This window comes from Erithacus rubecula, assembly GCF_903797595.1.
Source record: "Erithacus rubecula genome assembly, chromosome: 15".
Classification (NCBI taxonomy): Eukaryota; Metazoa; Chordata; class Aves; order Passeriformes; family Muscicapidae; genus Erithacus; species Erithacus rubecula.
Genome location: NC_136667.1, coordinates 6,354,660 through 6,382,269, shown reverse-complemented (window position 1 = coordinate 6,382,269; position 27,610 = coordinate 6,354,660). Strand labels below are relative to the sequence as shown.

General features: G+C 39.4%; 1 protein-coding gene across 15 annotated transcripts in view; it reads left to right on the top strand.

The window, feature by feature from the left end:
• The window catches only part of LOC306808352 (integrator complex subunit 6-like), a 49,409-nt gene extending 21,999 nt beyond the window's left edge, over positions 1–27,410 (top strand). For 3 of the 15 annotated variants that reach the window (XR_013775988.1, XR_013775990.1, XR_013775998.1), the window contains 17 exons: positions 6,130–6,279; positions 6,701–6,790; positions 7,090–7,273; positions 8,060–8,188; positions 10,003–10,166; positions 11,225–11,377; positions 12,940–13,072; positions 18,867–18,961; positions 19,722–19,832; positions 21,503–21,718; positions 22,176–22,299; positions 22,861–23,003; positions 23,320–23,551; positions 24,129–24,521; positions 25,902–25,995; positions 26,393–26,767; positions 27,129–27,410. Coding sequence is in view for 4 of the 15 variants with exons in the window: in XM_079318853.1 (XP_079174979.1) it covers positions 6,130–6,279; positions 6,701–6,790; positions 7,090–7,273; positions 8,060–8,188; positions 10,003–10,166; positions 11,225–11,377; positions 12,940–13,072; positions 18,867–18,961; positions 19,722–19,832; positions 21,503–21,718; positions 22,176–22,299; positions 22,861–23,003; positions 23,320–23,551; positions 24,129–24,521; positions 25,902–25,995; positions 26,393–26,492 (2,511 nt within the window). In the remaining 11 variants the exon portion in view is untranslated. Of the gene's footprint in view, positions 1–6,129; positions 6,280–6,700; positions 6,791–7,089; positions 7,274–8,059; positions 8,189–10,002; positions 10,167–11,224; positions 11,378–12,939; positions 13,073–13,270; positions 13,352–18,866; positions 18,962–19,721; positions 19,833–21,502; positions 21,719–22,175; positions 22,300–22,860; positions 23,004–23,319; positions 23,552–24,128; positions 24,522–25,901; positions 25,996–26,392 lie in introns of all 15 variants that reach the window. The other 12 variants (XM_079318853.1, XM_079318855.1, XM_079318852.1 and 9 more) reach the window with 9 other exon arrangements.
• The last annotated feature ends 200 nt before the right edge of the window (positions 27,411–27,610 follow it).

The following is a 27,610-nucleotide window of genomic DNA, read 5'->3' as shown; positions in this document are numbered from 1 at the left end:
GCCTGTAATAAATACTGGCACATACTTTGCTGGAATGCAGTTCACGTTCACTAATGTGCTTTAGAAAACCAATTGGTTGGATCTGTCTTTAGAAATTCTTTAGTCTGATGGGTGAAGGTACAGGAGTGTATCAGCTGTTTGGGATAAAAGGAATAATCCATTCCAGTTTCCTCTTTTTTTAAGATTTTTTTTTTTTTTTTTTTGCTAAAGATATTTTAAAGCAGTTTATGCTTATCTGGTCTCTTGGAGACATTTTAGGTATATTAAGCTTTTGTGATACTTATTTGACTGGAATTTTAGTGCTTTTTAAAAAACGAAATTTTCAGAAAGTCCCCACTGGATTTAAAGAAGCACTCTTGCTGGATAGTTTTCAGTTTGAGTATTCTACAAAAGCAGCAGAAATAACTTTACAGGAAGAAACAATTAACTGGCTATTGGCAATACTTAGCCTTAACACTCTGATCTGGTGCTCTGATGTAAGGAGGACCAAGTGATGCTTCTGTGGACTCTTCACTGTACTTGACTGCTCTGTAGGATTGTTGAGGGAGTAGTTTAAACCTGTGAATTGGTTACCTGCTAAAATACTGCTCAGATGAGGACTGAGAAGGAGGGTTTGTCAGCCAGGTCTCACAACAGACAGGAGTGTGCACCTGCTGGAGCAACCAGTGAGCCCTGGCTGCTCCCTGCATTCAGCACCAGTGCTGAGCTGGTTTCAGCCCTGTGTGCCAGGATCCTTGTGTGCTGGAGCTGTGCTGATCTCAGATACCAGAGGTGGGTGCTGTTCTGCTCCTCTGTGCCAAGAACAAAACAGAATTGATCTTGGGACTTTCTTTGCTAAGGGCTGTTGATGCTGTGCAGTGACAGGACTGGTGTGTTGCACAAAACAAATGAGAAAGTGTAAGTGCTGAAAGGAGAGAAGAGTTCTGCAGCCAAAGGTACAGAATTCCTGAGAGCTCTGTTGCCTCCAAAATGGCATTCATAAGTATTTGGAGGAGAGTCAAGGTCTGTAAGAGTCTCTTAGAGCTGTTTTTCTGCCCTGTTTGCACAGACAATTGTGAGGATTAAATTAGTAGGTGATTAGTAGGTCATATGATTTGGAAATTATTTTAGGACGTGAAAAACGTTAAATAAAAATGTATTTGGTGTTCATGGTGTAGTCAGTGCCTTTCTTCTCCTGTGTGCTATTTTTAGCTGGCAAATCTTTGAACAACCAATCAAGCACATGTTGGTAGTGTGGGCATTCCTGCTCTGCACTGACAAGAAGCCTTACCCTGTCCTTTATGGGCAAGGGGACACATGGTGCCAGCACCTTTCCCTTTTCCTGTTTGCTGAGTTTTATTGTGGCAGAACTGGGGTAACCAAGACAGTCTTGATTTGCCAAAACTCCTATCCCAAAGTTGCTGATGCTCTGGCAGGGAAGCTCAAGGCTACAGATGAGGTTATTCCCTGGTGCAGAAGCCACTGAGCAGTGCTGGGGCTGAGTTCAGGGGAGTACAAAGAGATGAAGATACTTCAGTGTTTGGGAAGCAGCCCCTTGCATTGTAGGCTGTCCAGAAGAATAATTCACTTCTGTACAAAACAGATGCCTGCTTGACTTTGGCTCAGACCTGAGCAGGTCTGAGTTGTGATCATGTGTACAGTCACCAGTGAACAGAAAGGTAATTTAAAAAGAAATCATTCTGGTGATTTGGGAGGCAGAATGCTCTGCTGGTTTCACTGTCTTCCTGTGGTACTGGGAAATTCCATAGCAGGATTGTTTTCAGATTTTAACAGCTGGATTTTTTTTCTTACCTTATTTTTTCCAAATGATTGCCACTGACAAGTTAGGATGCCACGGGCATTTTGTCTTAGTAGTCTGTTTTCCTAAAATGGGTGCATTTAATAATAGCTTGAATTATTGGGAAACTTAAATACTTCAAACAAGTTGTAGGATCTGAAGTGTAGTAGTTCTTTAGTTCTTTCTAGGGAGACATTAGCAGAACTTTTAAAAATATGTATATTTGGTGAAATACTGAGTACTTATTGTAACACAGGCTGTTGTGATTGGCATACAGGGTTGCAAATTGTCTTGGAAGATTATTTTTAGTAATGTTGCAGTTTTTGAATTAGATCTGAAAGCAGTCCAGTGAACAATGAACTGTGCAGCTCATTGTCATGGCATTGCTCATTAGAACCTCCAAAGCACCACATCCTGCCTTCCTGAAGCTGGTGAAACTGGGAACTGCTTTGGACCTGGAATTCTTGGGCTCTAATGCCCAGCCTTTGGCACTGCCCCTTTTTTACCAACTGACCAAATTGTGCCAAAAATAGTTGGAAAAAATAAAAGAAAAAAACCACAGCACCAATCAAAGCCAGAAAAACCAATAAACAAAAAAACCAAACCTACAATAACTTGACAGATAAGCCAGTGTAGCTGAGTTTTCAAGATCTGGGTGTTACAGGTATTCAAAACTTGCTGCTGTTTTACTTGTATGTTGATATTGCCCCTTTTATGTGGTATAGATGGAGTGGAGTGATTTGTTTTTGTTTTTTAACTTCCACTACGACATTTTTTAAGATTTTTCTTTCTAGTGTCTTGCAACTAAAATCTGTTTCTACTAAGTCTTGAAGGTCTTTTTAAGCTACTGGCTCTGACCAAGATTTTCTTTTGCTGCTCAGCTCTGCTCTTTTGATGTTCACTTAGTCCTGATTCTTCTTGGCCTAAGTAAGGCCTCCTTTTCTTCACTGGATTTTTCACCTTGGTGTTTGAATTCTTGTTAATCTCTGCCTTTCTCCTGCTGAAATGAGTTGTTTTGACCTTACCTGCTTCTTGAAGCAGCTGAAATAATTCTATAGCTGTGTGGTGAAATATAGAGCAGGCCAAGGATTTGTCTGAAAACCAAGTCACCAGAGAAAAATGCTACTTTTTAATTATGTTATTTCTTGTCAGCATGATTTACTTGCAAAGGTTGAAACCAGGAGCTGGAAGGTGGTGTGATGCTTCCAAATCTCTGGGTGGTTTGTGGGATGGTATCCAGAGCTTGCAGAAGGCCAAATGACAGTGCATTTTTACCTGTTATTGGCATTAGCAAAGAGGGTGAGAATTTTTTTTTTTTTTTTTTTAGCTGTCTTTGAAAGTCTTTTGGTATGTGTTTAGAGTCTGAAATTATTTGTTCATATAAATTATCAAAGGAAAGCCAGTAACATACTGGCAAGGTAAAGGCTGCTCAGATTGCTATTAATAAATTCTGGGCATAAAAGTGACTAAGTTGGAATGTAATATTGAAGATTAGAAGAAACTACTCTCACTGTTCAAATTGGTTCATAAACAACTGAAATAACTAATACTCAGTTCTGACTTCCTAGTTACTGACCTGTAGAGGATACATAGTTTTGTGTAATATATTTGTGTTTGGTCCTTTAAGGTTGTGGGATTTTGGTTGGGGTTTTTTTGCTTATTAGTGTTTCTCCTGGCAAACAGAGCCAGTGGGGTATTTTTTTTTGTAAGCAGCTTTAATGGCAGTATTTTGAATTTAGGAAGGATTATTATTTAATTACTTTAACATGAACTCATTGTGCATCTGCTTGGTGTTGGGTACTTGACTGTTTTGCCCAAAGAATGTTCCTACTATATATATGGAAAGGAGAATGCACAGACTTCTTTGGGGTTGGAGTTTCTGTCCCTGAAATACATGTTTCATTATATACATTGGCTTGAGTCTTTTTGGAGAAAAACATTTTAAAGAAATAGACCTTCTTGTCATTGATTTAAGTGTTTTTGATTCAAGAATCTTTTAGAGGATAAGGTAGAGAATGCAGTACATGAACTAATCAGATTTTTATTTAAACCTGAATATGGAAATCTTGCATTTGCTGCTCTTGTTCTTGTTATGAGTTCTTCCATTTTACTCTGTTTATTTCAAAGGTACAGTTCTCCTTGGCATTATCTCTAAGGATCCTGGGAGAGCTGTAAGATGAAAAATAGTTTTCTTGGACAGCCAACCTATGGTGATCAGCTGCTCCTTGTACCTTCAGCTTTCCTGCTTCTGCCTGGGGAAATGGTACATGTTTTATTTTGCAGGCAGTTGACCACACTGCAGTGAGATCAAACAGAGAGCTGGAAGCTGAGCAAACATTTTCACAATGGGAAAATAGCAGAATCTCCAAATATCAGTGAAGACTCTAACTGTTTATTTTATAAAGAGTACTCTTATATTCATTGGAGTTCAAATCAAGAAATGTAGACTGGGAATAGTGTTTCTTTTGTAAATGTTTTGTTCCCCCATGTGCTTTTGTAACAATGTAACACAAATGGTCTTTGCTGGAAAACACTTTTTGGACTCCAGCCTGTCTGTTCCCAAGAACATTGAGGGGTGTTTTTGCCAGACAAAAGGGAACGATCTCACCTATATTTATGGGTCCACAGAATTCTGACAAAACTATTTTTATAACTGTTCAGTTAAAATTACTTAAGAGAAGCTTCTTTAGGATAAGACAAATCATCTTGTTTGGGATTTCACTCTGAAAAAATACCATTTGCCAGGTCACTTTTACACCAAAACAGTGAGCCTATGCTTGCATTTCATTTTTGCCTTGAGCTGACCACAGCTGTGGGAGGTTGCTGTGACTCTGCTGATGAGATGCTTTATTTTAAGTTGTGGTTGTGTGTGTGTTGAGGGTGTTTTACTGAGAATTACCTGGTTCTTTTGGTCTTCCAGGGCAGTTTAATCATAAAACTGAACCACTCTTGTTGAAAATCTGTTCTTCCTTTGCCCCATTGCAAAGTTTTCTCTTGTATCCCTTTCATTAATCTCAAGCTTGAAGAACTGGTTAAGGGAGCTAAACTTGACCAAAATGCTTTTGTTGCATTATCTTATGATATTTCTCCATTCTGAAAAGAAACCCACCCACCTTAGACTTGTCAACTCAACAGAAGTATTGATCATCACATGTCTCTATTTGATTCTTATATTCTCTTGCAGTTCTGAACATGTCTATCCTAAGACCATTTATAGAGCCCACAGTTTGTACTAAAGGTTGGCAATGGGATAGAGTTACTTAAGCCCAGGAAAATCCTGTCCTCTCGTGTTCTTGCACTGCCAGCAGGTGGTTGCAGCTGATCCCAGTGCACAGGGAGGAGGAGCTGCTTCACCTGGAGGATGTGTTGCTCAGAGATTGTCCCAGCAAGAGTCAGTCTGTCTGAAATGATCCTCTCCATGTGTGCATGGCTGGGATTCCTGGTGGAGCACAGGAGTGTCCCTGGTGCCAGATGATAGTGACCTGGCTGAGTAACTGCTTGCTTGCTGCAGGAGTGCCTTGGAGAGTACAGTGTAATAGCAAGGCTGAGAGTTATGGGAATATCCAGCACTTTCAAGCTTTGGTTGTTTTAGCTGAGCCATCTTTAAATCCTGTACCAATTCCCTGTGAGCTGGTCTTCTCTAAAATAGCCTCCCAACTGTGCAGCAAACCACTTTTAAGGGAAGGGTATGTGAATCACACCTGTTGGGCCTGCCTACCAGCAGCTCCAGAGTGCTTGGTTGGACTGATCCATCCTCATCACTTGCTGTTCCTTTGATCCTAGGCTTTGTTAGCAATAATTTTTTAAATGCCTCCAAAATTTTAAGTTGTTACACCGAGATGCTAAATGGTGATTTAGTTCTCACATGGGGTGTTTGCAGCCACTTCTTTCTTACCTTCCAGGCTTAATTTATGGAAAAAGGGACAAAAAGGGAATGGGTATATGTCAGAAGAGGTAGTGACATTATGCTGCTTTTATATTGGTTTTACCTTTGCCATTACTTTGGAAGCTGCATTTCTGATTTCCAAACTTGGCAGTTTCTCCTAAAAATATCTTCACATGCTAAATCCAAATACTTCTATTTAACAGCATCATCTCTACAGCAGTTTTCATGGTAATGCAAAGTTTTTCCAGTGCTTGTATTTCTTAAGTCTCCCCATTGTAGGTGTAACCACGTTTCAAATCAAGTTGTGCATACCTGGATTACGTGTGTGCAGCATGTAAATGGTGCAGTGCATCCGTTAATCAGGAATAGAATTAATTTTTGTTGGGAAGAGAGATAAATGCCAACTTGCAGTTGATTGCAGTTTGCTGCTAGAATAACTAATAAGCTTTTTTGTTTTATGTAACAGGCTGGATGGAAGGAAAACCATGCAACATTCATGAATGAACTGAAAAACCTTCAGGCTTCAGGACTAACAACCCTTGGTCAGGCACTCAGGTCATCGTTTGACTTGTTAAATCTCAATAGATTAGTGTCTGGAATAGACAATTATGGACAGGTAACAAATTTATTTATAGTCTTGTGTCTTTTATATTTCTATGGTGTTTTAAATTACAGTTGGTGAGGGATTTTGGTGGTTCAAGTTCATTTTTGCATTTAACTTTTTTTTAGTGATGGATAGCTCTGTGTAAGAGCTTGAACTGGGAAGTCTTTTTCTGTTATTATGGCTACTGAAAAGATCCTGGGATTTTTTTCCTTGCTGAAGTACAAAGAGGCAGAGTACAAATGCCCCAACTGCAGATACACAGGAGGAATAGCCCATTTTGTGTAGTTCTGTGTGGTTCCACACCTATTTAATAAATTACAGGATTATTTTGAAAGATTGCTTATCTTAGTGTTTATTTTATAATGACAAAAATACAAGCCTCTAAGCCTGTGTGTTAAGATTGCTCTTGCCATTGTTGTGCTTTTGTCTGTAGGGAAGGAATCCGTTCTTTTTGGAGCCATCTATTTTGATTACCATCACAGATGGAAACAAACTGACAAATACAGCTGGAGTCCAAGAAGAGGTAAACTTGCATTAAATTCTTTCATGTTATGATTGTGCAAGTTGGTGCTATGCTGAGATGAATATTAATAATTCTTTTCCTGCTAATTGTACTTCTTCATCATTGACCTGTTTTTATAGAGAATAGAAACGAGCAATCTTATCACTGTTCATAGTCTGTAAGGATTTTGAGATGAGAATTTCAGATAAATTAGTGGACTGGAGAGAAACAGGATCTTGTACAGATAAATGAATCAATTTAGATATGATGTTTTTAGCTGGTTTGTCAAATGTGGAAAATGATAAATCTCTTTTTACCAGCTTCATCTTCCTTTGAATTCTCCTTTGCCTGGAAGTGAATTAACCAAAGAACCATTCCGCTGGGATCAAAGGCTGTTTGCTCTGGTTCTGCGTTTGCCAGGAGCTGCATCTGCTGAGCCAGAGCAGCTTGGGAGTGTGCCTACTGATGAATCTGCTATCACACAGATGTGTGAGGTTACAGGAGGTAACTGGATGCTTTTTTGCTTTGCTTCACATTTGGCATTTGCCTTGAAATATTTTTCCTTTAATTCACCTTCACCTCTTGCTGCTTTCTCTGAATTGCTTTGTGTCCATGTGAATCCATCTGGTGCTTTCTTGGATTCCAGTGGCATAGCAGAACTTACTCCTATTTCAGATCTAGATGTGAGAGCATTTTCTAAATGCAGTAGGAGGTTTTGGAAAATTTCTTTAGTTGTTCTGGAGGATGGCTTTGCTCATCATGAGGGCTTTTTAATTTTTTTAATTTTTTTATTTATTTAATCATTGAATTGGGCAGGACTACTATTAGTGAGATATTAATTCTGCTGCAGGGCTGATAAGCTAAATTTAATCTTTAAAAAATTAATTCTGCAGCCTATTGCTCGAAATGTTGATTAGAATTTTTTTTTAATTGGTGCTTGGAGAAGTTGTTGTGTGGGAGGGGGAGGTTGGGGTAGACAAAAGCAGATAGATTACATAGTCTTGGTGAAATCAGGCCTTCCTAAGGGCCTCTATAAACTTGTCCAGCCTTAATGACCTCTTTTTAGTAACAAGTGAAATCTCAGCAGGTTGTAGGGTTTTGGTGCTTTTTCTTGGTTGTATTGCATTTGCAAAGTACTTTGCCTTTTACATAACCTTGTACAGAGTTTGTTGCTGTTATTTCAGATAAAATTACAAGCCTTGGCAGTATGACTTAGGTAATGAAACATCTGAAGTAAGAGTACTCAGAATTTGCTTTTCTGTTTCCCCATGTCATTTCTCTCTTGCATAGGTCGTTCGTACTGCGTTCGGACACAAAGAATGTTGAATCAATGTTTAGAATCTTTAGTTCAGAAAGTCCAAAGTGGAGTTGTTATTAACTTTGAGAAGTCAGGACCAGACCCACCTCCTATTGGAGAAGGTACAGTAATTGTTGGGTTTTTTCCCTGCTCCTAATGTTTAAGACAAAATGTTTGGTTTGTTTGTATATATCCTTAAGTGTCTTCCATGTCCTTCCTGCCACCTTTTCCCTGTAGTGTACAGGATGCATCTTCTACAAGTGTTAGTTTGATCCTTGCTAAGTTAAATGATGCCATATGTCTGCACATGCTTGTATGGATCATCTACTGCTGTCTGGCTCTGTGTCACTCCTTTTGCCTCTTTTTGGATGGCTGAGGAAAGTGAATGTTTGCAGGAAGTATTTAAGTTTGAATTACGGTGTTGTCAAGACTGTACTTAAAATAATTAAATTTAACAGTAGTGTATTTAAACACTTAAACATCTCTGAAGCAATCTCAATGCTTAATTTTCTGTACATTTTCATTCTGCTAATTGATCACAGAACAGTAAGTTTCAGGTGAATGGTCTTAGCTGCAAGTGAAAATATGTGCTAAGAACAAGGAATTACTTTGCTCCCTGTGAGTCAAGTACAAAAGAGGAAAGAGGAAGGTGTACTCTAAATGTGATGCAGATCTTCAGATTGAAGAAGTTTGTGACTTAAAGGAAGAGGAGAGGGCTGACTAGTTCCAATTTAGGAAGTTAGGATCCTGGAATATCAAAAAGCATAATAGCTTTTAGTATCATCTGAACATTCTAGCAAAGCCAACTTTATTCCTGCTTTCATTGTGGAATCAGCTTTTTTTGTTTTTCTTGTTTTGCTTATTTAAATAAGGCTTTCCTGTAATGCTGTGCTAGACAGCACAGCAGTAAATTCCCATGTCTCTGGTGGCCCAAATGTTCTCTCCTATGTGGCAAAACAACTGGTGAAATTTGGAGGGGGGGTTTGTTTGCTTCATTTTTTTCACATTTGAATGGTGATGGACTGTGGATATGAGTGTATAAAAATGTCAAGACTTTTCATCTCTGGGAATTGAGGAAGTCTGAAACCAGAGTGAAATACAATAGGATTTACCCAAGCTGTAAAAATCTGTTTTTCTAATGTAGAGAAACCAAACTGATGTGTCACTGAAACATGGTTTTCACAGTATTACTGGCCAATTCTCTAGAGCAAGGAAAACCAGTAATGCAAAGTTTTTATAAAAGAAGGAAGATTGGTTAAGTGGGTGATCTCTTCTGTGCTGTTTGCTTTGAAGAGCAGTCTTTGAAAACTAGAACAGATGAGTTCTTTGTCCTCACTGTGCAGGGGTGTCTGTGCTGGTGGACTGGCAGGGAATGCTGGCCCTTCCAGCAGACTGTGGAGTTCAAGTGATCTGTGAATTCTTGTAATTAAAAATGTGGCAAAAGCTGCCTATTGTAAGATGGATCCAGCTTCTCCAAGAAACTTTGCTCCTCTTTGAGTTTGCACTAGTGGCAGCATCAGTCAGTGAGCTTTGCAGCCCATGTAGAAGTGAAAATGCCAATTCTCAGCCTTTGCAGGTGCAGCAGAACCAGCAGCAGTAGCTTGGTGCTGCCTGTGGGAGCTCAGACACTGAGCTTAAGCAAATATGTTTTCCATAATATGTGAGTATGCCTCACTGCACTCACTGTGTAATGGCTGTGCCACAGGAGCTGAAGGGAGATCAGGGCAAATATTGTAATTGTTTCTCAGATGATTCTGTGATACACCTGGATCCATAGGTTATTTCAGTCTCTGATGTAAAGATCTGTATGTCTTTGGAACAAGAGTAATAAAATGCCTTACTGGCTGCTAATACAGAAATTTTGCTAGCAGACAAATGCATGCATGTAGCTTTTCATTTTCTTTTTGTTTGTTATCTTGCTTTGTTTAAATTTTAGATGGACTTGTTGATTCATCCAGGCCCATCAATTCATTTGCTTCTCAGCCGTGGCATAGTTGTCATAAACTCATTTATGTACGGCCTAACCCTAAAACGGGTGTTCCTGTGGGGCACTGGCCAATCCCAGAATCTTTTTGGCCTGATCAGAATTCACCAACACTGGTAAGTGAAATAAGAACTGAAAAAGAGATTCTACATTCATAGTTGAACAGTCTGAAAATAGATAATGGATTCAGTAGTTTTTACTTTCTCTATTTATAATATGATGTGACTTTGTTTGAGAAGGTTAAAACTGTAAAAGGGTGATGTGGATACTGTAACCTGAGACATTTCTTGTATCAAGAAAGTTCACTTCCATGTATATGGTTAGTTAATTTGCTGAATGGTTTTTAAAGATTATAAAAATGAACTGTAAGTTACTTCATGTACCACCAATCATAGTGAGCTTATTAAATTTTAATCAGAGCTTTATAAAATTCATTTACATGGAAAAAGGATCATTTGTTTTTGAAAGAAAATCAACCATGGCTTTTTTTCCTTAGTATTACTTTATGTGTGGACTCTTTTTTCACTAGTAGGAAGAATTAAAACTGAAATAGAAGAGCTGCTCCCTGCAGAAAATAAGGAGAAAGCAGTATTAATTTCTCCTTTTCTTACTGAAGTGATGGCACATTTGGCATGCCTTACAAGCCTTTCTAAACATCTCTCTTTTGTTAGGCATGTTCTGTTCCTGCACTTTGCAAGTGCACAAGGTACTGTCTGTCCATTCCCCTTGCTCCCACCTCCTGATTAAAGAGGAGGGAAAAAAAAAGAGATTTGTGGAGAATTCTTTGTGAGATTCTTTATGAATTGAGTGCCATCTCACATCTATTTTTCTGTGAACTTCAAACTGAGAAGAGTTGAAGTTTCCTTTAAACCTGTGTTGTAGCTTGATGGACATGAAGGCTTCTAACATAAAGATAAATAGTGGCATATTAACCATGTTTTTGTCTTGGAAGGAAGAATGTATCAGTGTTAACATTTTTTTCAGTTAGAGAAATATTTAGTTAATCTATATTCTGTTATGGGAACTTGTATTTTATTCCCTTTGAAGGAATATTATGAAAACTAAGTGTTTTAAAACTTATAGGATGGTGAAATACCCACTTATGGATGTTTTTAAGAGAACTGGTTTGTTTACCATAAATATGTGAAAACTGATACCTTTTCCCCCTTTTCAGCCTCCACGCACTGCTCACCCTGTGGTGAGGTTCTCCTGTGTGGATTGTGAGCCCATGGTCATAGACAAGCTTCCTTTTGACAAGTATGAGCTGGAGCCTTCACCCCTCACCCAGTACATCTTGGAAAGAAAGTCTCCCCATACCTGCTGGCAGGTACTTGCCCTTTTTTTGATTCTAGAAATGTAATCTGAGGTACTTCAGTCTCTGCAAGCCTGGAGAATTGGGGTCTGGTTCAAACTCTGCACCAGAAGAGAAGAAACATGTCAAGGTTTCACTTACCTCCTTTCTAAGAGAATTATCAGGAGTCAGAATTGGGTGTTCCCTTCACAGGCTTTGTAATCTCATTTAATTCTCTTTCTAGGTCCATCTCATTTTGCTAAGAAATATGCCCCCCAGGTTCCATTTTTGGCTGAATTGAAATTCTCTGCAGGCTCCCATTTGCTTAGAGGGAAAACCCAGCACTAGTTTCCATCATGTTACCTAATGAACAGCTGCAAATCATTTTCACTAGATGGTTGAAGCTGCTGATGGGAATGGAATGGAAGCTGACTGTTGACTAGATTGGCCTTGAAGAGGTCAAAATTCTGCTTGCTGAAATTCTTTGACACATGTTCCTTTTGTAGTTTTTTTAATAAGTTTCTGTGTTCTCTGTAAAATCAGTCTCCCTTCTTCATGGTGTTCTTTTAAATATTAGCCTAATGTGTACACCAGCAGTATGCTTTGTATGGTACTTTATCTGGAAGGGTGAATTTGGAGGTGTCTCTGTTTGTGTATTCCTAATAAATACTACAGCTTAGTTGAAAATATGTCATGCCATATTCAGAAGAAAAACTAAAGTTACTTTAAAAAAAACCTGATTTCAGAAATGTCCTGTAAATATTCATAGGTACATTATTTGCCTGAGTTACTAAAATTACTCTGCTGTTTTTCAAAAACTGCTTTTTTTTTCTTCCAGCTACACATCAGACCCTTACAAATCAGAGGAATAGGCTCATTGTCATAGAAACCATGTAACAAACCCTGTTCCTTATGCCCTGAAAAAATAGAGGAAAACCACTTGCTATTTGCTGCAAGGTTTATTTTTTTCTAGGAAAACTATTTTTGACTTAGATGTGGGTTATTTTGCTTGCCTCAGTCAAGAGCATCTACCATTTTTATCCTGTTGAAATATTGTTTACATGTATTGCTTTTCAGGGTAAAGACCCTCATATATGTGCACTTAAAAAATAAAATTTTAAGAATGTTAGCACTGGGCATAATCAAGACATTTCTTGAGTGGTTGTTTTATTTAATTTCTATGCCTGAAAACGTTTTGCATTTTTTTTTAATCAGTGTTGTAAATATTAGTTATGCTATTTTTGAGTCAGGAGACTGATTTCTAATAGCTTGTTTATTTAACATTCCTCCAACATATGTCCCCTAACCTATTTTGAATAATTTCAAAAGCTCTTCAGGGCATCACTTCACAGTAGTTTCACTAAAGTAGTAAAAATTACTCTGTGAAGAGCATTTCCACTCTTGCTGGGTGTGCACTAAATGTTTTGTGACTATAGAATGTAAATCCATACTCACTCTGTGTTCAGGTTTGTCTGTGCTTGGTAATTTGCTGTCTTTAATGCAGTTTGGCTAGATTGATTTGAATTTTTAAATGCCTCATGCTTAATATTCTTCATGTTCTTCATTCTAATGCAATGATCTCTCTTATTCTTTGTCAGGTATTTGTGAGTAGCAGTGGAAAATACAGCGAACTTGGCCACCCGTTTGGGTATTTAAAAGCAAGCACTACTTTAACCTGTGTAAACCTCTTTGTGATGCCTTACAACTACCCTGTTTTACTTCCACTGTTAGGTAGGTAACAAATCTGCACTGGGCTGCCAGTGCAGCTGCTTCAGAGTATAAAAGCAAGACAATAATGGTTGGTGTTCTGCCTTAGTTTGAGCCATTATAAAATAATGGAGATCAGAGAGTAGAGAATGTTGCAAACTCTTTTAACCTACTTTGGGAGGAGAGGATTTTCATACCCCCTCTCCCTTTTTTTCTCTCCAGCAGAGGAGGAGAGCTACCTGCTTCCAGTGCATGTTTGATGCTGTTCACCTCCTAGACACGTAGCCTCTTCCTTAACCTGGAGTAAGCTTCAACCTCCATTCTTTTCCCTCATTTAGGGTGTGGTGTATCCAGGTTTTGCAGTTGCTCTTGTAGCAGCTTATTTTTTACAGGAAGATGAGATGCAGTGTTTGTCACGGGTGTTGGGAAGAGGGAATTCCCTAATGCAGTTTTAGAGCAGTAAGAAGGAATTGAGCAGTGGAACAGTCTGCATTTCTTTCCTGCCCAAAGGACCAGGTTTTGCTTTTGTTTTTTTTTTACTCCCACAATGAAATTATTTTCTAAGGAAAGATGATACGAGAAGGTGCTGTGTGAGCTACTGCCACAATTTTTAATTGTGGTTGGTAGGGATCTGTCAAAAAGGTAATGGCAGAGAGAGTTTCCAGGGTGCCACTAACCCTTTCAGTTGCAGATGCTGTAAGGCTTTTTTGTTCTGGTTTTTGTGGGTGTCTTTAATGACACAGAAGAACAGTGACCAAGAGAGTTGAGTCTTACTGTCTTACAAAGGATTTTTCTATTAATTTCTAGGAAAAAAAGATCAGAACACAGTTCAGGAATGCTTTTTCGTAATCCTGGTCATAAGCAAAAAAGAAGAAACTTTTGCTTGCTGATAGCTTGTCTTTTGTAGTTATCTATGTAGCCTGATAATTGTCCCAAAGTGTGGAAGGAGGATGAGAGTTTTGGTGAATTTGTGGTTCCTAAAATACTGCAGCATATCCATTAGCTGAAAAGCCATCACTGATCCTAAATTTAACTTCCCTGTTCGTTTTGATGTTGACATTTGCAGTTCTGCTGTGTCTTCTCTGGCAGCTCTTGTCTTCCCCCTGCCTTTTTTTGTTTTTTTTACAGGGGTGTAAAGCTCTTCCTTTTCTTTGAGGAAAGGCACTTCCAGTGTGTGTAGTGCTATTCTGCAGTTTAGTCACCTGGTAATCCATTTCTTACATTTCTGAAGGCTCTTCACAGGAAAATGCAGAGCTTCCACATTGCCTGAGTTGTAGATTGTATGTTTTCTTGAGGGCATGAATCCCATGCATTCCATATTGTTCATGCAAACACACACAGTGTCACCTTCAGATCTCTTCCAGGACTTGGTTTATCCTTGGTCTCTAAGACATGGTAGAATTAAGTTCTGTGGAATATACCTTCAACACAAAAGTAGATCTGGGCCCTTATCTACTTAGCAGTACAGAAAAGGAGTGACATGATAAGCAACATACCTGGTAAATTGTTTGTAGATATTTTTAGCAATATTGCCTCTGTAGGTAGGTAGGAACTGTGTTTTCCTCCATACACACTGGTAGTGGATACTGATGGTTCAGCAGAGGACTGATTTGAGTGTGTAAAACCAATTTTTCATTATTCTCACCCAGATTTAAAAGGATGTGAGAATTCCCAAGACCAGAAGTCTGCTCCATTCAGCCACTACCTCCCATGCTGGTGCATCAGTGTGGTTCTAGTGGCTCCTGCCCTACTGGTAGAATATTGGAGGAGGACTGGTTGGGACAGTACCATGGATAGTCTACCTATGTTCCTTCTGGTCACTTTCAAAGACAAAACCACTTTACAACTGTATATTTCTACTGTATTATCAGATGTGTTCAACCTTATAAACAGATAGTAAGATTCTTAAGGATTCTTTTTGTTTACATTTTTGTTTTCCTCCTACATTCCTGAGCAGGCAAAGTTGTAATTCTCTTTTTGAAAAGCAGTGTAAGGCAGCCCTAAAAACAGGTAAGGTAGATAGGCATGAGGCAGCTTGCACCTGATACTCATGCAAACTGAAACAATTTGTAATGGTTTGTGCCAGAGGGAGGTAAATTGTACCACATACTGTAGCTTTGATGATTTTATGTCTTGGCTTCTGCAAGGGTGGATTTGGGAATGCTGTAGCTTCTCCTGTCTTTTAACTTACAGAGCCTTCATTCAGAAGCTTTGTAAGGGAAAGGAGCCAATTAATAGGACTGGATAAAACAGTGAAGCTAATGGACTTGTGTGTATGTTAATGGACTCATGCATTGTGTTTGGTTGACTGATGAAAACACTGGTCTCTGGTCCATTCCCAGCAGCTCCAGTGTGCTTTCAGAAAATTAGAGGGAAGTGCTGACTAGCCTGGTGATGGTTTGCTCCCAGAACTGAGGAGGTGGAGTGCAGTTCTTTCTGTTCAGTGGGAGGCTGCTGAAGGCAGAGCTTTCACAGGCAGATGCTGCTGTGCTTCAATGCTGGATGCTTGGCCCACAGATGATAGAAATTTCCTCTTGAAGAATTGTTGCAAAGCTGTTATACTTCAGGTGCTGTTCTGTTTAAAAACATTTGTACAGCCAAGTTAATGAAGCAGAACTTGAAGGAGGGGTTTTAGGGAGACCTAAGTAAAGATGAGGTGTATTTCTAAATGCTTCTGCCTGAGATGTTTCCTTGGCTCCTTTTAGCTGCATGGGTGGGAGGACAAGCACTGCTGGGCAGTAAGAGTGACTGTTCATTGGGAGTGTCAGCAGAAGCAGCAGTGAAACAGCCATGCAGGAAATGCCTTGACAAGATGGTTAAATACCCTTTTTCTGTGGGTCTAAATATGCAACAGGATGAGCTTTAGAAAATGTCTGCCTGTGAAGGACTGCAGCATGGACAGTTTCCTTTGATGCTTTTACAGGCTCTGTGAGGGAACCTGCAAGTGGTGATTCTATCTTTTGGAAGCTAAGGGCTGTGTTCTCACCAGTGTTCTCACACAGCATGCTGTAGCTCTGGGAGGGACAGCCAAATACATTTTGATACCTTTTGTATCAATGGGGAAACAGTGACACATTGCTTTTCTTAGGTAATGATGGATGCTGTTTTCCATTGCAGTGCCTTATTTTTGGCTAGAGGTTTGTTTGCAGGAAAGGTTACTGTTTCCTGTGAATATAAAATCAGGAATCTACTACCTAGAATAGAAGAGTGACTATTAGTGCATAATTAGGAGAATTATAGACGTCAGGAGGGAATGGTGGTGTATTTGCTCAGGTGGACTTAAATTATTATTTTTTTAATCACCAATCACATTAAAGTTTTACCTTGGGTTACATGGTGCATGAACTATTGTAACAGTCTCCAGCTGAACTACTTAAATTACCTGCTGACTCTCTCTCATGCTCTCTTTTTTTAAGCTGTTCATTGATCTTAAAGGGTGCATCCAGCCCCTTTCTATAGTACTGAGTGTTAAAAGTGCATATTGTTGTCCTGTTTGTCACGATTTGGTAGTTTTGTACATTAATCTGAAGTGGATAAAAATTTTGCAATACAGTTTTCAGTTAACTGGTCTGTGTGGTTTTACCTGATCCCTTGAGTTGTTGCAGCATGCAGCCTGTTCCTGATGGTTTTTAATATCATGTTTCCAATTATACAGTGCTTTAACTCCTTCAGAGTTCAGAAGTTAAAAGAATTCTGCATTAAGTAAACTATGCAGAAATAAGTATGTGCAAATATTTAGGTAGAAGTAAAACTAAATTATGTAAGGTTTTTTTTCAATACTCCTTGAGTTTTATCTGCAAAAGTTTGAGGTTTAATTTGTGAAAGACATAGTTTACTGGATTATTGTTAGCTTGCTTATTTGTATAAATCATCATGTGCAGCCCAGGGCACAGGGGAAAAAGTGCCTTTCATGTGGCTGTGTTGCAGTCTGATGACAGTGTGTGTCTCAAACTCTCGAGGCAGAGGCAGGTAAGATGCTGATGGTGAAGTTCTCTTTGAAACTTGTGGCTGTTTTTACCACCCTTCTGAGAGGGTGGCAGCTCCTGCAGTGGGTTTGTGCTGTGGGGAGACTGATTTTAAAAAGCTGAAGCTCTGCTGAGGTTTGAGATTTTTTTTCCCTAGGATAGCAGGGATCAGGGAGGTGCCTTTTCATTTGATATCTGGGAGTAGAGCTGTGGTGTGGATTGGGACTCCAGCTGGCTGAGCTGAGAGTGGCTGTGCCATGTCACAGTGCTGTGTGCCCTTGCTGGTACAGCCTCACAGTGCAGCAGGTCAGACATTGATGAAGTGCTGATAAGGAGTTTAAAGGGTAAGCTGTACTCAACCAACAGACTGAAATATTAGGACATACTATAATACTGAACATGTTGCTTTTTAAGTTGTGGGGGTTTTTTATGTTCAATTTTGAGAGGGGTGTAGTTTAAGTTGCATTTTGCTGCAAAAAGGTAATAGGTCTGTGAGATGAGAATGGATGTTATTTTATATTTGCCATATGTCATGATATCATCCCAGGATTTTTTGGATAATAGTGCTAAGCTTGAAGTATGTTGAGATTTTAAATTGAATTTTAATTTGTCCTCTCCAACTCTAGCCCACTTTCTTCAGGCCAGGGAAGAAAAGAAGTAGCATCTGTAGTATGGTTTTTATATGTAATCCAGAATTCATTTAGATTGGAAAATACCTGTAATTGAGTGTGGTTTATCTGTGGGAACTTGGAAAATAGTATCATAACATCTGTTCAATTTGTGCAGAGTACTGTGCAAGTCAAATTTTCTTCTCCATATATGTCTTCCTGAAAACTCACTGTGGTGAAAACAATTTCCTTGCTGCATCTGTCTTTTGCACACCCTCTTCTGTGCATCTCTGTCTCCTGCAGCTCTCCCCAGTTAATTTTTGGACATCCCTTTCTCCAGACCTGCATATCCTTCCATTAGCTTCACTTTGCCAGCGTGCTACTATCCTACTAAGAAGAACCTTTATTTCAGTGGATAATTCATAATTGCAAATGGTAAATTGCAGGATGCTGTGTTGGGTGTAGAGACCACAGTCACAGTTCATAGTGTGCACAGCAAATAGGCTTCACCTCAGCCATTCCTAAACAGCCAGGTGCACACCTGGAGCCTGAAACAGTATCCAAAGGAAAGAAACATCTGGTTGCCCCTCTTTTAAAGGACAGCAGGTTTTGTAGCTAATTTCTGTCTCTTGTCTATACCTATGGGAGACTGCTGTTCTGGCATGAGGCAGGTGTTTTGGCTGGAAGTAACCCCTTGTCTGCCAGGTGCAGCTGCTGCTGATGGCAGCAAGTCCAGCAAAGCTGACCAGAAGGATTCCCTGATTGGACTTGTTTTATTCTTTCCCTTTGATGCCAAAGAATATTTTTACTGGAGACCAGAATTCATCATACAGGTTGAACAGAAGAAAGCTGGTTTGAAAATGGAAATTGAACCAAATTAATATTGTTTGATTTAATCAGATACAGGGACTCCCTGATGTGCAAGAGAGAGGCAAGGGAGGTGAAACTCTTTAACAGGTGGATCTGTTGCACCTTCCATGCTGCTGGTAGTGTGCAGTGTTTAAGTCTGGCGTTCTTGTAAGTTTGTTTGTAATGGGGACTTGCTCTGGATTGCCTACTGCAGCTAGGACTGGGGATTCCCAATCCTTCACACCTCAGGTTAAGAGCAGGTTTTGGGGGGAAGCCCCACTGGGAGATGGGTGAGGGGAGAAAACGGGGGGAAACCTGGCACGAACGGTTTCGGAAAAAGCTGAAGTTGTGGGACTCTATAAATGACATTTCCTTTTGTTGTTTTCCTTCTTGCAGATGACTTGTTTAAGGTTCACAAACTTAAGCCAAACCTGAAGTGGCGACAGGCTTTTGACAACTACTTAAAAACCATGCCTCCTTACTACTTACTGGTATGTTCCTCTTCTCATCTCATCCTCTGGGGTATAATGGCTGGTGTGACCAGAGCCCTTTGCATCATACCTCTTTCTAGTAAATTTTTTTCTACATAATTATGATGGCATTTTAGGTAGTGAACATTCTACCTTTCAGAGGTATGTAGATTAAAGCAAACATTTGAAAGAATTTTAAAAAATTGATAGAAATATTGAGGAGTAGTAGTAGCTATGTTAAGATATTAAGTGTTTAATAAATGTGTTTTCTGATCATTAAATATTAAATTATTTTGATTAAAAGTACTTCAGAGTATTCAGAGAAGCCAAATTTGGCATAATTTTTGTAACTGGATAAGGAAAGTGCAGATTAGATTTTTTGTTAATGTGGATGAAGTGCTAGAACTTGGGAAGCTGATGTTGACTGGGCCAAATAAAGGGTGGAGGGAGGCACTGTGTCACCTTCTACGTGTAGCTTGGACAATGCACCTCAATATGGACTTGCATCATCCCGGCTATTCTGGACCTGAGCCTTTGAGTGGAAATTACCAGTGGCACCATATGCTGTGTGGTGTCTTGGTGATGTGGCATAATGTCCATTGTGAGCTAGTTAGACACCAAACTCATGTCACATGTTATCTGAATAGACTTGAATTTTAGTGGCCAAAAGTGGAAAAGCTAGAGCACTAATCTATGTGCCTTAGCTTCCTATAATTGAGCTTATAAATTTCTTTTTTAAATACTTATTCTCTTACTATTGTGTATTTTGTTTTCCTTATAGCCATTAAAGAAAGCCCTAAGGATGATGGGAGCTCCAAATCTGATATCAGATAATTTAGATTGTGGACTTAGTTACAGTGTTATCTCTTACCTTAAAAAACTCAGCCAACAGGTAGTATTGATGAAACCTTTGCAATTAGAAGTGCGTTGATTATTTAGTTTGTGGTAATCTCATTATAAAGCAGTTAATCCCTGTGGGAGTTCATATGGGTGTGCAGCATATATTGTAATTGAAGATTGGTGAGCATTTCCACTGCAAATATGGATGAATCTGTTATGGTTCTGTAGCCAGTGATTGTGCCTTCTGTAAGTGGTGGAGAGGAATGCAAATGAAATGTTCTTCAGCTGTACTTTGAATATCTGCTAGAGTTTAAACTCTAAAGAAAATCACTAATTGGTTTTATGGCTGCTCTTGCCATTGTTCTTCACAGCTGAAGTCAGAGGCTTGCTTTCAGTCTCATGTTTATTTCCATGTGTCTTGGCAATATGTATTTAAAAAAAAAAAAAAAGTGTGTTCTTGTCCTTGGGGGGTAAAATCGCAGTCCAAGCTTTATATCTGAGCTTCCTGTTTCCTTCAGGTCAAAGTCTTTCTTTGTGTTAAGTGTGACCTGGTGGGAAATAGTCCTACAGATCTTTTTACTAAGACTGCCATTCCAGGTGTAAGGGCCTGGAAGTTCTTCCTCCTTAGCACGAGTGGCTCTTAAAGCAGCACTGCAATATCTAGAAGGCAGTGGGGAAGCAGTGCAGCCTTTAAAATGACAAAGAAAAAAATCCTCCGCCTTAAAGAATGCACAAAATACATCCCAGAGCCTCTGAATGACTGAGAATCTACTAGACATAAAACTTGCTGTGGTATTTTGGTGATCTAATGCTATGCAAATTCATATGATTTATCTGCACTGTGGAGTTGGACTGACTGGAGATGGCTGCTGTGGCTCTCACAGACATTCCCAGCACATGGAACAGTTTGAATGTGTGGAATGCATTATAAACTCTATAGGCACAGGCAATTCCAGAATTCTGCTGTGCTCCTGCTGTCCTTAAATTTAGTTTCCCACAGATAATAAAGCAAACTCTGCAGAGGAGGAGATCTGGGGGAAGTGGCTTGCAATCACAGTGGGTTTTGGGGTTTTGGTTGGTTGGGTGTTTGTTTTTTTTTTTTCTTTGGAGGTTTTGCTAGTGGGTAAAAAAAACCTTAACTCTGAATACAGTTAGAGCTTAATACAGTAAAATTCTCTGTAGCTGTAATAAGAAATCTGTTCTAATTGGAGAAGTGATACATTTTTAGAAATGTACTCATAAAACAGATTTCTTTTGCCACTTTTCTCTCTTATATTGATACAAACATACAGGGCAAGCCTTAGTTCATAGGTTGCTTCAAAAATAAACTGAAATTATATTGCTATATCTGAAAAATACTGTTGTTTTAGATGCAACTTTATTGTAACCTAAGGCATCTTACCTTCCATTTTGTTTTTTCTTTCCTTTTAAAAATGATTCTTCAGGGACACAAGAGAGTCACAGAGTTACAGCAAAATGAGGGATATTCACAGACCTCCTACTGGCATATAAATTTAGATACACTGGCTAAATATTTTTCTATATGCTAGCACATTAGGATTTTCTTTATGCTTGAGATCTAATCTATGTAATCCAATATATCCCTGGGTAGGTAGTAGGGTGCTAAATGCATAGTTTTATTCTGCTAATGTACTGTGTGTTTTGTACTGGCAATGTGCAATGCCTGCTGATTCTTTAACTCACGGTATGATTCCATTTTAGACAAAAATAGAATCGGAACGGATAATAGGTTCAGTGGGTAAGAAAGTTCCACAAGAAATTGGAATAAAAGTGAAAAATCACTCCAGTGGCCTCTCCTTGGTACACAGTAGGGATTTTAAGCAACTGCTGCAAGGGATCACTGGGGAATCTCCTCTGAGACTGTCGGAAATGAATGTTAAAGAATTTGCTGGATTCCACATAGGACTTTTAAACAAGGTAAACAGCACTGTGATCTTGCATGATTAAGCAGTTATTCTTATCTGTTTTAAATGGGTAACTTATATGGACTTAGTGTAGAAGGAAATACCTATCATGACTACAGCATAGACATAGAGGGAGAAGAGTAAATGCAATTTTTTTGCACTTGATTTTGGGACACTATTTGAAAACCCCATGGTAGTAAATGAAAATTACTGTGTTCTAAGTGCCAATCTCTGCAAAAGAAAGCTATTGTTCATCCATGAATTAATGTGCTTACTCTTAATGGAGCTGAAAGCACTAATGCTGAATAAGGTCATGTTGGAAAGACAGCTGCTTGTAGCCACTTATGAAAGTCTAAAGTTACTTAAGAATATTTTTTAAAAGTTAATGTTATTACAGTTCATAGTGGAATTTCTTCATGCATGAGAACTGATGAATTAACTGAAAGTTACTTGTTTTGTGACAAAACTAGGATTTGAAGCCACAGGCATTCAGAAATGCATATGATATTCCTCGTCGCAGTCTTCTAGACCAGCTAACTAGGATGAGAACCAATCTTCTGAAAACACACAGGCTTATCTCGGGCCAGGATGAAGGTAAGGAGTCTCAGTTCTTCATTAATAGCTTGAAGAGATTATAGCTAATTTTGTTATTTCTTTAAGGTAGTGGTTTTTGTCTCTGGTGTGGCAGCAGAAGTGGCCATTGCATGTCTTGTTGGGTCATACAATGCCCTTTTCTTGACTCTGAAAGGGAAGGAAGGAAATCTTTGCCTTCTGTCATGCAAGATGTCATGCTTGCTTTGAAATTTAAAAATAAGTTTCATGGGAGGGCTTTCACATTCACCAGGGTTCTGTAGATGTGTTATAAAGTAATGGGGGCTTAAGACACAGAGGATCTCTCTTTGCTTTTTTGTGAGGTGCTGGTGGTCTAAAGATGCAGTTGTCAGCATAGAAATTAAACTTGCATATTTTTTATTTTTCTGCCAATTAAGCTCAGCTCTTGCCAGGCTTATTTCCACAATTGTAGTCTACAGCTCATTCTCTGTAGTCAAAAGAAATTATCAGTTCTAGTTCTTAAATGCCAGCTCTTGAAATTGAGGTGTGACGTTTGTATCGCCTTAATTTTATGACTAAATGAAGTTCTCTTTTCTGTTGCAGACTGCCTTCATAGTGTTCCTGTTGCTCAGATGGGAAATTACCAGGAATACCTGAAAATGATGCCTTCACCTCTTCGGGAAATTGACCCAGATCAACCAAAAAGACTCCATACATTTGGCAATCCATTCAAACAGGACAAGAAGGTAGGGGGGACCTTGCTGCCTGCTGTGTATATTTAATGCAACTTGAAATTGTGAGAACAATTTCTCCCCACAACTACAATGCACTGCTGACCTGTGCAGCCTGTGCAAAGGAGGGATGTTTCCCTTGTGGTGCAGGAGGAATGTGTATGGAATTGTGCTGGTTTACTGGTTACTGAGTATCTCAGTTCTGAGAGCTGTCAAGTGTTTGAAAGCCACTTGAGTCTGAACACAGAGGCACTCAACTCCTCAGTGGATTGGTGAAACAGTTGCTGTTTTGTACTGCTACTTAAATTACTCTTTTATATTTTTTTTTCAGGGTATGATGATAGACGAAGCCGACGAGTTTGTGGCCGGGCCCCAGAACAAGATCAAGCGTCCCGGGGAGCCCAACACGCCGGCGTCGCTGAAGCGGCGGCGCAGCATGTCCCCCCTGCTGCGGCGCCCCCAGTCACCGCCCGTCGTCACCAACCACGTGGGTGGCAAGGGGCCACCTGCTGCTCCCGGCTCCCCCTCCTCCCTGAACCTCAGGGGTGTCCCAGCAAATAAAGGTGTGTGAGCTGGGTGGGGGGGGGTTCTGGGGAGGAAGGGAAAAGGTTCTGCCAGCGCGTCTGTGCGTTGCTGTTACGTTGGAGTGGGTTTCTTTTGTTGGCCTAGATAAACAGGCTGCTCTGCTACAGCTAATGAGATCTGAAATTAAACTGTTTGGAGATAGAAAGTGTCATAGACCAGGTTTTAGTTTTTCTTTGTGTATTCTCTGGTGAAGAAGGAAAGTTAAAATAATGTTTGTTTTATTTCCCACAAGTGGGAATTTTCGTACCCACCTATTGCAGCAAATGGAGTCCGAAGAAAACTCCATTAGCTGGGTTTGGGGAAGAGAAGGAAGACATGACATTGCTCTAGGAATATAGAATATAGTGACTTTGCAACAGTGATAGGAAATGTAACAGTCCAAAGGGGAAGTATTCCCTTGGTCACATCCACAGTTGAATAAAAGTATTAGAGTGTTTTCCTGCAATGTCAGATTACTACACAGCACTTGAAACAGAAAGGATGCAGAACTACTTCTATTTGGTTCTTTTGATTCTGCACTTATGCACCAGTAAGATACATATTTATCACTTGTAGATACCAGTAACAATGTTGTCCAAGATGGCAATGGAGAGAAGAAAGCAGAAAATTGTCAGTCAATGGAGAAGCAGATTGATGGCTTGCCTGTGCAAATGGCTCCTGTGGTTCCAGCTGCTGTGGGAGAGGATGAGATGTTACCCAACGACTTAGACTCCTTACCTGTTGAATTCAATTGTATAAGTGAAGATGGGCTGGATCATAAACCTGGTACCAACGCACTTGTTCGAGGGCCTCTGAATTACAGTGTGAGTGGAGATGACCAAAAGCGGGCCATGGAGTCTACTTCTGAATCTGTGCCAAATTCCTTTAAAATAACACCTACCATGTTGGAGGGAAGCAATGCTGACATCAAAATTAAAGTGATGAAAGAGGTTCGCAAACCTGGAAGAAGTAAGTTATTTGGGTTTCTTTATTTCAGTATGTAAGTGGTGTGAGGGAGAAGATTTTTCCTGGAGGGAAGGAGCTATTTTCAATATACACATGATTTCAGATTAATTTCTGATTGCTCATAAATGAGCAATAGAGGGGCAAAAAAAGGAGGAAATGCTGGGCAGGTGAGTTCAAGTTTTTGACTTGTACTTGGGAGGTTGAGTGCCAAGTCACCCTGTTTGCCCTCAGAGACATGTTAACTGGTGTAAGAGGTGCCCATTGAAAGCAGGACCTTTCAGAGGTTCTGGTTTTATTACCAGTGGTCTAATGAGACTGAATTCTCTGCCTTAGGCTACACTTGCTCCTGTGTACACGAAGTGTTCTTCTTGCTCTGTCCATCAAAATTCCCTTCTCAGGGCAAAGGCATATCTCTGTAAGGGTGCATCTTGGAATACGTTTGAAAGGGAATTGTAGCAGTTTAGAGCAGAGTGATTTTTTTTTTTTCTTTTTTAATTTTGTGAGACTAACTGGTGATGAAACACCAAGAGCTGCAAACTCTTAAGAACTGAAGAGTAAAAGTGAGATTCTGTGAAATGGGCTCGTCCAATTTTATACCAAATTCATGCCTAGTTAATGGTGCTGTAGAATAAACCAGTGTGTTCAGTGTGAGTCACCTGTCTTGCTGCAGAGTTCAAGCAGTCATCAAAGATAGAAGCTAAATTGTAGTAGTTTGAATATGTACATCTGTTCAGAGGTCTGACCATTTATGCTCCCTCTACCTGTTGCATCATTCTGAGCAGACTCTTGGTCACAGCACCATAAATGTATTCATACTGGGGTCAGTTATGGAAAATAGTGAAACAATGCTGGTTTTAAATTTGTTTGCAATTTAATATGTCCAGTTTTTTCTTTAGCAGTGGACATATTTACCTTGTACCAATGGGACAGTCATGTTATGCTCACACTAATAAGAGTTAATAATTTATTTGTCTTTTTAGAGATCTAATGGCAACCTCTGCTTTCAGAAATGATGGCTTCAGGCCAGATCAGGGTTTGGTGGCCCTGTGCATGTTAACTGTGATCATGGAAATGGGAGGCTTCTCTCTACCAGCCTGCATTTTCTGAGGATAAATGCTCTTAGCTGCTGCTGTTTAAAGAGAACCTTGATCTTTGGTGCCACATTTCAATTCTCAGATCCTCAGTATTACTTTAAATTATTCTATCACCTGTATTCTACTCTTAAAGCTAATGCAGGTGTTTTTCTTGCTTTATGTGTTTTATCATAGAGAGATACATGAAACTGGGCTTTATATTTCCTTTTTGGTTCATGAGCTTTTCTGAAATTGCATCTGCAATATTCATTTTTAATACATGGTTGAATTTATTTCTCTTTTTTTTTAGATTATGAAAAAATATTTTCTCTTCTTGAAGAGGTGCAAGGACCTATGGAAATTCAGAAGTATTTCATTGAATTTGCTATCAAGGAAGCAGCAAGGTTTGTCCAGATAGAAATTACTCTGAGTCATAAATTAAATATTAATTTAGATCATAGTAGTACATAATAAACTTTATCAGTGCAAGTATTTTGATGTTCTGGTTTGACATATTTAAATTATAATTGAATAGTCAAACTAACGTTACATTTTTATGTGGAAATGGTCTTTACATAAAGTTTAAATATGAATTAGAGAGATATATATGAGTAGGTTGGGGAAGGACAGATGTATTCAATTAAATTTTCTAGCCATTCTAATGCCAGAAATAAAGCAAACTCTTCACTACTGGAAACAGAGAGCCTCTGGTAATACCATTTGTCATGGCTGAATATTCTTAAGCTGTTGAACTGTATTTTTGGAAGAAGAAATTTATATTGCTGTTCTTCTCTTCTACAGGTTTAAAAAACGGGTCTTAATACAACACTTAGAGAGAATACTAGAGGAACTAGATTTCACCAGCCCACCCAACAGAGTTAATCATGTCAACAGTAGATAATAACGTCCAGCCGGACAGTGCGGACCAGGAACGAGTTTGCTGTGCCACAGAAGAGTGGAAGAGGACGGAGCTGCTGCCCTCACCATCTCGGCAGTCAAGTGATTTTACTGTCACAGTCTGAGAAGAAGCAGTGGAGCTTTAACTTTAAGAGCCTGATTCAGCAGAAGCTGGGCTATAACCTTAAGGATTTGCTATGAAAGGTGTGGCTTTTTCCTGTGGAGGGTGCTCTTTGCTCAACAGGCGGAAGAAAATAACCATTGCTGCCCCTCCTGCAGGTGATGAGAATTTACTCATTTGAACGCTGTCATTAGACATTTACGTGCTATAGGCAGCAGGTTGCACTAAAATGGGGCACTGTCAAATGCACACACTGTCTGCATCGTGGAGAGAGCCCGTGTGTTCCCAAAAAAACCCTCCCAGAAACACCTGCACTGGTAAAATTGCATGTTGCCACCACAGAGACAAGGGTCTTGTTCCCAAGAACTGCTAGCCATGCCTTTAAACTTGAGATTCAGTGTAGATTGAGAGTAAAGAAACTGCTATTGTGTTAATGAAAGCTAAAGACAGCCCTGTGACTGTTACCACCTGATGGTCACTAAACAATCTACCTCAGACTCTCTTCTGTTTTGTCTGCAGACATTATGAAAGTGCACCTGAGGCTTCCCAGGTCCCCGACTTCAGTTCTCTTTCATCCTGTGAGGAGGACGGAGATTCTTCAGGTGGCCTTGGCACACGCTGTGCTTTGGAAGCACTAAAAGGAAACGCTTTTAAAAACGTGTATTTTAATGTTCATACAAAAGAGATTATTTTGAACAGTATTGTTACCAGATCACTAATTTGATATTTTAACTGTATAAATTTTTTGGAACATATGTATATATAAAATAAACCATTTTATTAATTTTTAAGAAGTGCTAATCTGAGAAGTCTGTAGCGGGCAGCACTGAGTTCTTCCAGTTGTCTGTTACCAGCAGACTGAGGATATTTTTGTAAAACCAGCTGAACCTGGTGTTTCACATTCTCAAACACAGCTTGTGGTGTTAGCTGCAGAATGTGTTTGTACCCTGGAGCACCTGCCCAGGTGTCACTCAGTTTAACCTCTGGGGTGCACGTTTTTA